The sequence below is a fragment of the Epinephelus lanceolatus genome, chromosome 12 (genome assembly GCF_041903045.1).
Source record: "Epinephelus lanceolatus isolate andai-2023 chromosome 12, ASM4190304v1, whole genome shotgun sequence".
Lineage (NCBI taxonomy): Eukaryota > Metazoa > Chordata > Actinopteri > Perciformes > Serranidae > Epinephelus > Epinephelus lanceolatus.
Window position 1 is genome coordinate 44,702,587 of NC_135745.1, and position 12,342 is coordinate 44,714,928.

The window sequence follows — 12,342 nt, forward strand, 5'->3', positions numbered from 1 at the left end:
CACCTCAATCGCCTTGTGCTCATGTGTTACTTCCTCTAACAGTTCCACCTCGCCGTCGGTCCGAGCAGAGAAATCTCTGTTTCACTGTTTCTGTTGTTGACTTGAATTATGATGAGAGCACAGAGACGGCGGCGGCGTGGAGAGACAACTGAAGCAGACCCGAGTCTAACAGTGAAGGACAGGAAGTGTGAACAGCAGCGTCCTTCACACCTGACTCTCACCTGTTCTGAGCCAAAACGCCATCAGAGGTCACCTGGATGTGATTCTTCCTGCTCAGCTGCTCCTGATAGGCTCAGCCCAAATGTCCCAGCGTCTCCGCACTAACAGACGGTGGGCAGTCAGAGAGCTGAGGGCTCCAAATCCACGATTCATCCAGTCCACAGGGACCTGAAGGGGGCATGCTGCAGACTTCACTGGTTTATTTACCCACAATTCACTGCAACACGGTCGTGACATTGTAGTTCTTTTTTCCGATGGCCGACTACAGAAATAAAACATCTGTGAATGTTAAGCAGTGACTGTGGCCCATTAAAACTGGATGTGAGTCGTGTCGGCCAGAAATAATATTCACCAACATCATGATACAGAAGTATGCAGCGATACAGGCTGTAGAACAGACGCGTCAAACATACGGCCCGGGGGCCAGAACCAGCCCGTCAAAGGGTCCAATCCGGCCCACTGGATGACGTCACACCTGATACCTGATACTTCTGAAGGCTGAGATGTGTAAGGTTTAAACAGTGAGCAGATACGTGATGTAAAATGCTGCCTCAGGTTTCTTCACCCTGAGCGGAACACAGCTCTGAAATAAGACTGAATACTGTCTGTGGTCAGATTTAAACATGTTCAACATCGTGCTAAATATTTTCAACCAGCAGCTCCAGTTTAAAACAATCAGACACTTATCTTAAAACAAAATGGTGGCGCCCTGTAAATAGTTTATAAGGCAGGAGAAGATGTACCCTGCTTCTTCAACAGCTTCAACGTCAGTGGAAAATGTATGTACAGTTGCAATCAAAATTATTCAACCCCCATTGCATATTAGGCTTATTGGCAAAATGTCCAATTTTTCAGCTGTTTGCAATAAACAAAGTAGACAAGAACAGTTTAAATAGTTTAATAAAACTAATATTACCACGGTTTTTATCCAAATTCAACACAAAATGCTACTTTTAATCACTACTGCAATCTCAAAATTATTCAACCCCCTGTTTCAAGCACACCTGGTGCAACTAATCAAGGGCTTCATTAGTTCAAGTGTGCTTGAGATAGAACACATAAATACATGGACTGGCTAGGGGTTTGTTGAGAGTGACGTTTGATTGCATGTTAGAAATATGGCTAAGTCAAAAGAATTGTCCAAAAAGTTCAGAGAAGAAATCATTGCCTTGCACAAACAAGGAAAAGGATACAAAACAATAGCAAAAGCTCTGAATGTTCCTAGAGATACAGGTGGAAGCATAGTTCGCAAGTTCAAAGTTAAAGGAACAGTGGCTACACTACCTGGACGTGGCAGAAAGAGGAAACTATCAGCGGCTGCCACCAGATTCCTGAGGAGGCAAGTGGTCAAAAACCCTCGAGTGACTGCAAAACACCTGCAGCAAGACTTGGTGGCAGCAGGCACTGAGGTTTCAGTTTGCACAATAAGGCGCATACTAAACACTGAAGGGCTCCATGCCCGGACTCCAAGACGTACACCACTACTGACCCAAAAGCACAAGAAAAGTCGGCTCCATTATGCTCAAAACCATATAAATAAGCCACAGAAGTTTTGGAATTCTGTTCTGTGGAGTGATGAAACAAAACTGGAACTCTTCGGGCCTATGGAACAGCGGTATGTCTGGAGGAAGAAGAATGAAGCATATGCTGAAAAGAACACCCTGCCTACAGTGAAGCATGGCGGTGGCTCAGTGATGCTCTGGGGCTGCTTTGCTGCCTCTGGCACTGGAAACCTGCAGCGTGTGGAGGGCACGATGGATTCAGTCAAGTATCAGGAAATCTTAGGTAAAAACGTCATGTCGTCTGTGAGGAAGCTGAAGCTTGGGCGTCATTGGACCTTCCAACAGGACAATGATCCCAAGCATACGTCAAAGTCCACCAAGGCTTGGTTTCAGAAGAAGAAATGGAAGATTCTAGAGTGGCCGTCACAGTCACCTGACTTGAACCCCATAGAAAATCTCTGGTGGGATTTGAAGAAGGCGGTTGCAAAACACACACCCAAGAATATTACTGAACTGGAGGCCATTGCCCATGAGGAATGGGCTAAGATTCCTCAGGAACGCTGTCTGAAGCTGGTGTCTGGCTATGCATCACGTTTGCAGCAGGTCATAACAGCAAAAGGGTGCTCTACTAAGTACTGAAGATGCTTGTCATGAAGGGGTTGAATAATTAAAAGTAGCATTTTGTGTTGAATTTGGATCAAAACCCTTGTAATATTAGTTTCATTGAATTACTTAAACAGTTCTTGTGTAATTTGTTTATTGCAAACAGCTGAGAAATTGTATATTTTGCCAGTAGGCCTAATATGCAATGGGGGTTGAATAAATTTGATTGCAATTGTACCACAGTGAGTGGTCGACTGACTGAGCGTGGACAAACTAAGACACACTGATGAATTTGCACATTGGTGTTTGTTGGAGCAGGTGTTTGTTGGAGCAGGTGTTTGTTGGTGCAGGTGTTTGTTGGAGCAGGTGTTTGTTGGGGCAGGTGTTTGTTGGAGCAGGTGTTTGTTGGGGCAGGTGTTTGTTGGAGCAGGTGTTTGTTGGAGCAGGTGTTTGTTGGTGCAGGTGTTTGTTGGAGCAGGTGTTTGTTGGAGCAGGTGTTTGTTGGGGCAGGTGTTTGTTGGAGCAGGTGTTTGTTGGAGCAGGTGTTTGTTGGTGCAGGTGTTTGTTGGAGCAGGTGTTTGTTGGAGCAGGTGTTTGGTGGTGGAGGTGTTTGTTGGTGCAGGTGTTTGTTGGTGCAGGTGTTTGTTGGAGCAGGTGTTTGTTGGAGCAGGTGTTTGTTGGTGCAGGTGTTTGTTGGAGCAGGTGTTTGTTGGAGCAGGTGTTTGTTGGTGCAGGTGTTTGTTGGTGCAGGTGTTTGTTGGAGCAGGTGTTTGTTGGAGCAGGTGTTTGGTGGTGCAGGTGTTTGTTGGTGCAGGTGTTTGTTGGAGCAGGTGTTTGGTGGTGCAGGTGTTTGTTGGAGCAGGTGTTTGGTGGTGGAGGTGTTTGGTGGTGCAGGTGTTGAACATACCTTCTCCACAGGTGAGACGCTGGGCGGGATTGGCGTCTGGCCCTCAGAGTCCTCCAGCCAGTTCCTCCGGGCCAGCTCCTCCCACTCGGCCTGCATCTTATCCCAGAACTCCGTGTCCGACTGAAACACAACCAGCAGCAGCTCACATTAAAAACACAGAACATGGAGCTCTGTAATTGGCCGGTTGTTGGTAAAATGCACCCTGGGAGCTGCAGTTGATATGTTCGACCCTGCGGCCTGCCGTGGACACCGAGGTTAGAAGTTCACTGTGACGTGTGAGTTGATGGCAGAATAAAAACCAGAGCAGCTGATAAAAGGCACACAGCTGATGGTGACCTCTGTGACCTCTGAGGATTAAAACACCTGCAGCTAAATTCATAACCTCTCAGTGGTGATGAGAGGGAGCTTTTAGTCAGACGAGACACTGTGATTGGTTCACTGAGCAGAGCTGACGGGATTGAAGAGCACGAACGCTTCAAGTCTCAGATTAATCTGCACTTTAATCACTGAGCTGTTGGTTTGCTTCACCTCTGCCAGACTGGATCACACCTTTATATAAACCACCGGCATCATACCTGAACCAACAGGGACCAACCAGAACTATCCTGCACCGACCTGAACCAACTAAAACGCACCTGAACTGACCTGAACCAACCTGAACCAACCTGTACTGTCTAACAGGGACCACCCAGAACTAACTGGAGCATCCGGAACCAACCTGAACCAACTGACTGGAACTGACCTGAATTGACCAGAGCCTACCTGAACCAATCTGAACCCACGTAAACCAACCAGAACCAACTCAAACTGACCTGAACCAACATGCATCAGTAGTTATTAAACAATAGTATCACATTACTCTGCGGAATGAGTACTTTTATCAGCTGATGATGTTTATTCTGTATCTTCAGTGTCAAATATGAAAACTGATCCTGAGTCTGCTGGTCGGTCCTGACGGAGGCTGATCTGAGCGCAGTGTCATTATGCTAAACATTTGCTGAATCACAGAGTTCTCAGGTGACAGGAAGTACAGAGACGATATCTGTTTCTGAACATCAGCTGATATCTGATATTCAACACTGAGAGCTGCTGGATGAGCACTTTTAAAGGACAAAGATTATCGTTGTGTTCAGATCACAACAAAATATGACAGTCACAACTTCTGAGGACAGAACCGACCCGTAAGAACCCCGACACTAATCCTGGAAATACCACTTTTCAAGAAAGAAAAAAAACAAGGACTGTTTTTAGAAAGCAAAGACTCTTCAGAAAGTGGAGACAAGCAATGAGTTGTTTTGGAAAGCGACAACAGGGTTGGAAAACTGGGACTGAGCAGGACCTCTGGGAAAATAGGGAGTTTTATAGAAAGAGTAAAGGCAAGTAGTTCGTTGGACAGTTACGACTTTGTGGAAAACGAGGACACGTTTGGAAAGTGGGGATTTTTTTGAAGAGTGAGGACATGTTGGGAAAACTAGGACTAAGGAGGACTTTTCTGTAAAGCAAAGGCTTTTTGGAAAAAAAGGACTAGTGGGGACTTTTTGGGAATCAGGAATTTTTTATAAAAAGCCAGGACATGTTCGGAAAGTGAGAACTTTGTGGCAAACAAGGGCTTCTTTTGAAAAATGAGGACTTCTGCAAAACGCAAGAATATATTTGCAAAGTGAAAACTTTTTGGTAACAAGAACTTTTTCGAAAAGCAAGGACATTTGTAAAACTAAGACTAAGGAGGACTTTTCTGTAAAGTGAGGACATATTTGACATGGGTGAACTTGTTTAGAAAGCAAAAAAAAAGCAAAGGACTTGTAAGGACTTTTTGGGAAGCAACAACTTTTTTAGAAAGTGAGGACATGTTGGAAATGTGGGACTAAGGAGGACGTTTCGGGAAACAAGGAAAGTGAGGACTTTGGGAAACATGGACTCTTCTAGTCCTCGCATCAGGGGACTTTTTTGTAAAATCATAACTTTATAAAGTGTGGATTCAGCTGGAGAGTGAATTTTTTAAAAAAGTTTCCTCACTTCTCAAACTTTTGTGGAAAGTCAGAACTTGTAAATGGACACTGAGGACATCCTGTGTGTGTGTGTGTGTGTTTTTACCTCAACAGCAGCCTTCGCTCTGACAAACTCGTCCTCCAGAGACTCGTTTCTGGCCAGAAGGGAACGAGTCCGTCTGCGCTGCCTGGACGCTGCGCTTTCCTGAACACACACACGCACGCACGCACGCACGCACGCACGCACGCACGCACGCACGCACGCACGCACGCACGCACGCACGCACGCACGCACACACACACACACACACACACACCCAGGTCAGCCAGCAGCCGTCAGTGTGACAGTTAAGACAAAAAAACAGACACTAAGAAACTCAGGAGCTTTAAAGTCATATTTAATGAGACATAAAAACACTGCAGGGAACGTTCTATTATCCCACAGTCCCTGAACTACACACTGGGTCTGGTTCAGGTTGTTTTTGTCTCTTAGGTCGTCTTTAGTTTCAGGTAGAAACAGAGGAGCAAAGTGTTCTGGTCTGGATGAAGTACTGCTGCAGCAGCTGACCTGTGTTGAAGATATGAAGTCGAGATCATCGAAGCTGTGGATGTCGAAGGAGTTCTTGGTTAGAGGATCAGTTTTAAACTCTGCAGACCTGAAGGAACAAAAAACAAACCTGTGGTTAGTGTTAAAGCTGCGTTAGCGCCCCCTACAGGCTGCAGAGCTAATTACAGTCACAGTCTGAACAACCTCTGAAGGGTCAGTACGCTCAGTCACAGCTCAGTGTTGGTTGGTCCTCTCTGACGTCAGATCAGAGGGACCCTGTCGTGGGCCGGACTCGGCCCACCGGAGGACTTTGCAGGCCTTATACTGACGCACCTGTGAAGGCTGAGAGGTGCCAGGCTTCAGGAGCAGGTTAAACACTGAGGAGCGTACGTCTTGTGAATCTTATTTACTGTGGTCAAACATCATCAATCAGCAGCTTCAGTCCAAAAAAAGATGCAAACACAAAACACATCATGGACCTACAGCTGCTGCTCCGACGACAGATCGAGAGAGAGCCGCCCCTCTGCGAACAGACGTCTCTCCGGCTCTGATGATTTATGGTTATATTTACCACAGCAGTTCACTGGAGGAGTGGTGGGAGGTGCATCTCTTCTCGTATCTCTTCCTGTGTCCTCCGTCCTCCACGTCCAGGTTCACCTCGTCCCATTTGTCCAGTGGAGACGACAGACTGACTGTGAACACATCATGATGACAGAACGTTACTGATGTCACTTTGTTTGAGCTGAGTTCTGTCTGTGTGAAGCTTTTGATGAAATCATGAGAACCAGAAGAGTCTGCAGCTCCGGCTTGATCTGCTTTGGCAGATGAGTCCGCTCAGATCCTGGACCTGAGGCCTTAGACGTCTCCGACCAATCACAGCCTAACAAACTAACATGAGGCGTGTTTGAGACAAAGACCGTAAAGACGAGAGTCCTTGAAGCACTTTTGAAAATGACCAAGATGGCTGCAGCTGATGTGAAACTTTGTGTTGTAGCTGCTGTGGCCCGACGACACCAGACTGAAACACAAACGCATCTGATTCATCGAATAAAACATGAGAGTGAAGATTCATGTGGTTCACAGGAAACGTCAAAACATCTCGCATCGGCGAATACACATCGCCAGAGGCCGTTTGTTATCAGGCCGCTTATCCCATTCATGTGAACACAAGATCTCAAGAACCTCTCAGAGGAATTTTTCCAAATTTGTGACAAACATCCACTCTGACTTGATGATGAACTGATTAGAAAGCCGTTGATAAAGCTCGTCAGAAATCAAACATGAACTGAGAGGTTCAGATTAACTCTCATCTGCATTGTCTAATAAAACCAGTCTGAAGTTTAACCTGGAAACTTTTTATTTATCAGACAACGAGAGACTTCAGCTGGTGTTTGAGAGCAAAAGGACACAGAGGTGAGACAGGAAGTTCCATCCTCATCACATTAAAAGCTCAGATTAAAGTCGACCTCCTCTGGTTTTTATTCACAACTGACTGAGTTCAAACGCTTTTAACAAAATGAGCAGCAGCATGAGAAGAAGCAGCTAAAAACACACTGCGGCTGGTTTCAGTCTGACGGCAGCTCAGCTCCACTCTCATTTAGAAACACTGCAAACGCACAAAAAACAGCCTGAAAACTGCAAACGCCACTTTATAAGAGGAAATATGGATTTACAAAAAAACACAATTTATTATTTATCATTTTATCCCTTTGGACATTTGTGTGAAAATTTGTCATGATTAATGTATGAATTCTAGAGTTATGGCCAAAAACATGTGACACAGTGACCTTTGACCTTCAACCAATAAATTCTAATCAGTTCATTGTCGAGTCTGAATGGACGTTTGTGCCAAATTTGTAGAAATTCCCTCAAGGCTTTTTTAAGACAATGTGTTAACAAGAAGAGGATGGACATACGGACAGCTTGAAAACATAATACAACTCTGGCCACAGCCATCGATGACGCAGGAGCATAAAAACATTCACGGAAACTGTGACCCGTGCGTCAGGCAGATGGAGACGGATGGTGAGGTGATGAACTGAAGTCACGTCGTAGAAATCTGATAAAATTAGACATTTCACTTCAATACCACACGTTACTTATAGATCCACTCTGTCATAAAACTCACAGCAGCAGCAGTGAGCCACAACTCTTCCAACAGCTTTTCCAACTAGAAGTCAACTCTATATTTCATCAGCCCTGTCTCACCATCACGTACCTTAGAGGCTGGTATTATTTAAAATAATCGTATCATATCTAATTAAATCTTGGGGGCAACACAACAGTCTGTATTTTTACAGACTGTTGTGCACTCTGACATATTATCATCTCATAAAGTAGTTGATGCTAACGTGTTAGCAAACAGCTGCCTACATCCAGCAGACGCAGAGCATCATGATCAGCCCACTGACAGTGTCAGTAATCAGTTGTGGAGTTCCTCAGGGTTCGGTTACTGGTCCTTTATATTTCTAATTTGGTTTGTTAACTGGTTAACTGCTCACTGCACTGGTGTTAAATAAAGACATTTTCCAAAATATCATTTCTTATATGCTGTACATAGTAATAACAATCATTTATCTTAACATTCTGACAGCGTTTGAAAACTTCTGATAAGTTTGATCGGCTCAGAAAAACAATCCTGCTGATGTTCTCCAACCTGCTGTCTCATTAAGAAGCACCGCAGATCAGTAACTGTAATAAAAATAAATATACAACAAAAAAGGAATCCCTGCAGGTCTCTGTTGTACATGAATAAAGTGCAGTAGCAGTACTAGAGGCCGTACACATGCTGTGTCATTTACCGCCTGGAAGACATGAGGTCAGGCGCTGGGCACTACTTATGTACCTTTTAACTTTCAAGAGTGCGGCGGCAGGTTGCGTCTGAGGTTGCTAAGTGATCATAACAAGCATCATATAGCCTGTTTACAGCAGAGCTGATCTACTTCCTGTTTGTCTGCAGGACAGATGTGACGCTCTGACAGCTCTGCACTTACATGATCGACTTCTCCTCCATATTTATCACACGCTGATATTTACTGAAGAAGGAAAGATATCTGTCAGTTGTGATTGGTTGGTCCTCGTCACATGACATGCGGCGCGCACTGCTGCGTTCCAAAAGTCAAAATCGGTTTATCTCAGGGTTCAGCCGTGGTGCCCTGAAAAATAGGTGTTGGGAACGTGTGCGTGTCAGGATGGCATCACTCTGGTGTTTGAGTGCGCTACAATGAAAACAATGAATTTAAGGGTGAAAAAAACGCGGCATGTGTACGGGCACTAAGTCTGCAGTACCTGAGTCCAGCGAGATCCTCTCAGGTGTTCTGGGACTGGCTGGCAGGTGTTCCACTTCCACCTGGATCAGCTCTGTCTCATCAGGTCTTGTCCGGCGCCGAGGACTCCTCAAGCTGCCCTTCCTCCTCAGAGGACTCCTCCTCTGGTCCTTGTTACTGCAGCTGCCACTACTTCCACCGTTACTACCTCCGTTACTACCACCGCTGCTGCTCCCGCTGCTGCTCCCGCTGCCGCCCCCGCTGCCGCCCCCGCTGCTGCTCCCGCTGCCGCCCCCGCTGCTCTCCCCCGGCTCACTGAGGTCCACCAGGTCCAGAGCTGTGGACAGAACTGCAGGACAACAGGACGAAGAGTTAATGAAACAACATCCAACGACAGGTAGCGCTGCTGTTCTGAATATCAGCTGGAGTTTGGTCACTGACACGAGGCTGCAAAAGACTGTTCTCATAAAAACATCACATTTTATTGTGACCATCCCACAGTACACCTGTGCACACCTGTGCGCACACAGTTTAAATTAGGGCTGGGTATCGATTCAGATTTTCCAGATCGATTCGATTCGATTCGATTTAATTCAGTTTAATGTCGATTCAGTCAAGTATATTTCAATTATGATACAAAATCTCCATGTCCGCAGTGTGAACATCTTTCACTGGCGATTTGACAGTCACTAGAAGCACATTATGACCCTTTGTAAAAGTTTCTATGTGGTACCTGTGTTGTACATGAGCTAACGTTAGCGGCTAAGGACTGAGAGGCTGTCCGGTGTGTGTGTGTGTGTGTGTGTGTGTGTGTGTGTGTGTGTGTGTGTGTCTGAGTGTCTGAGTAGCGTCAGTACGTTAGCTTGTTAGCCGTAACGTTAGCCTTGCTGTTTGTCATGTTAACGTTATCGTCGGCAGCCCTGAATAGCTTGTAAAGCTTTAGCATAGTTAGTTAGCACATTTGTTTTCGGCCCATGTGTTTACTGCTACAGAGAATTAATAAATCTTTGATTTATTTGCACAACGTCGCCTCTCTGCCGTCTTTATCACGCTTGCTAACGCTAAGTTAACTTTACCAGCAGATGTGTATGAGGCACAAACTGAGGCTACAGGTAGCAGTGTGCTGATGCTTAGTGGTTAATCTTTTCTGTGAAACTAATGTGCATTTAATAAACATGCGTACATTAATAGCGTTATATTTTTAGGGGAAAATGCGAGTAAGAAAAATGCACCGTAGACCCATGCCTTCAGTGGACACGCTCCCACCGTTGTTTGCTGCTCTGTCTTCATTCAGTATCCAGGTAGTCTCGCGAGATCTCTCGCCATGACCTCAGGTGCTAAATGCTGATCTCGCGAGACTACCTGGGTTGATAGTACTGCTGCTGCTGCAGGCTGCTACCGGCTGTACAACACGTCCACGGAGGAAAACAAATAGTCATGGTAAAACATCAATTTTTTAATTAATGAATCGATATTGTGCCATTTAAAGGAAAATCGATTCGAATCGATTAAATCGATTTTTTTCAAACCAGCTCTACTGCTCTACGCAGAGGGGCTTCAAACTACATGAAAACCTGGTTTATATATGTATGTGTACGCTGCTCAAAACAATTAAAGCCCTGTGAGGCAAATTATGATTTGTGATATTGGGTTTTATAAATAAAATTGTCTGATTGATTGATTGATTGATTGATTGACTTCCAATCATACAGCAGATCTTGATGAACAAATTATTCAAGTTGAATATCTTAAACGATGGATGATGTCACAGGCAGACTAACATTTACCACGGCGTCTCCAGACTCTTTCACGCCTGTCACATGTGCTCAGTGTGAACCTGCTCTCATCTGTGAAGAGAACGGGGCACTGATGGTGGCCCCTTCAGTTCTGGTGTTCTCTGGTGAATGATGGAGCTGCACGGTGCTGGGCTGTGAGCACAGGTCCCACTAGAGGACGTGGGGCCCTCATGCCACCCTCATGGAGTCTGTTTCTGACAGTGTGGTCAGAAACATGCACACCAGTAGCCTGCTGGAGGTCATGTTGTAGGGCTCTGGCAGTGCTCCTCCTGTTCCTCCTCACACAAAGGAGCAGATAGCGGTCCTGCTGCTGGGTTGATGCCCTTCTACGGCCCTGTCCAGCTCTCCTGGTGTAACGGCCGGTCTCCTGGTATCTGGTATCAACCTGACTGGGCTGCAGGTGCGGCCTCATGCTACCAGTAGTGTCAAGGACACTAGCAGAAGACCAAACTAGAGAAGAGTCAGTGAGGAAGGATCAGGAGAGAGCAACTGTCTGTGGACACCACATGTAAAACTGTTTCCTGTTTGTCTCTCCATTGTTCCTGTTGTGTGTGTGTGTGTGTGTGTGTGTGTGTGTTTCGTCTGATCTAACTGGACTCTGACGTTGCTGCAGATATTTTGGTTGACTGCATGATAAACCTGCCGTCAGGAGTGAATCTGTCTTTGAGCTCTGTGATCAATAAATCCTCTGAATACTAAATTTCAGGTTCATTCTGAGTAACAATAACGTATTCTGTGCTCTCCTCATGTGAACCGAGCTCACCGCGACCTTTAAATGTCACCATCATCAAACTGTGAGACACGATCAGACAGTTTGATCTGCAGGTGAACAGATGAACTTCTCCTCAGTCTCTCAGCGTCAGACTGTATGAAACTACAGAAACACAGAGAGCAGAGAGACTGTTTGAGGCTCATAATGAATGTGAGGAGGAGGAGGAGGAGGAGGAGGAGGATGGAGCAGGTCAGAGGTGTTAATTAATGGGAGGTGTACCTGCTGAGGCGGAGGTGACAGATGGGCACAGAGGAGGAAGGAGGACAGCCAAGGACACCAAGTTAGAGGAGGACAGGAAGAGAGATTTGGGAGAAAACAGAGAAACAGAGGGGGAGGTTAGAGGAGGACGGGAGGAGGACGGGAGGAGGGAGGACGAAGAGGGGAGTCAGAGGAAAAACAAAAAGTAAAGCTGGAGAGAGAGGATGACAAAGACAGAGGTAGAGGGTGCAGCAGGAAGAGGAGGGTGGATGTAAACACAGAGCTGAGCAGGTTGAAGGCTGAAGAGGAGCCCTGCTGGGCTGTGTGTGTGTGTGTGTGGGTGGGGGGGGGTTATTAGAGGGACTGTACCAGCTGTGTTGGAGGTGAGGGGCTGGGTGGATGGGGCGTCGCTCCGGCTCTCCGACAGGAAGTCATCAATGGAGGGACTCAGCAGGGGTCGACTCTCCTGCTGCTCTCGGACCAGCTGGGGACCAGAAACACCAGATCAACACCAGTCAGCTGAATATAGTTTGATAATAAAGTT

At 46.0% G+C, this 12,342-nt stretch overlaps 1 protein-coding gene across 3 annotated transcripts in view; it reads right to left on the bottom strand.

Moving 5' to 3' along the window:
- Nucleotides 1-12,342, bottom strand: part of pex5lb (peroxisomal biogenesis factor 5-like b) — a 68,005-nt gene that overhangs the window by 31,566 nt on the left and 24,097 nt on the right. For all 3 annotated transcript variants that reach the window (XR_013492473.1, XM_033650274.2, XM_033650275.2), the window contains 6 exons: nt 12,168-12,282; nt 9,055-9,381; nt 6,338-6,458; nt 5,788-5,875; nt 5,326-5,424; nt 3,232-3,351 (listed from right to left, as the gene is read on the bottom strand). Coding sequence is in view for 2 of the 3 variants with exons in the window: in XM_033650274.2 (XP_033506165.2) it covers nt 3,232-3,351; nt 5,326-5,424; nt 5,788-5,875; nt 6,338-6,458; nt 9,055-9,381; nt 12,168-12,282 (870 nt within the window). In the remaining variant the exon portion in view is untranslated. The remainder of the gene's footprint in view (nt 1-3,231; nt 3,352-5,325; nt 5,425-5,787; nt 5,876-6,337; nt 6,459-9,054; nt 9,382-12,167; nt 12,283-12,342) is intronic.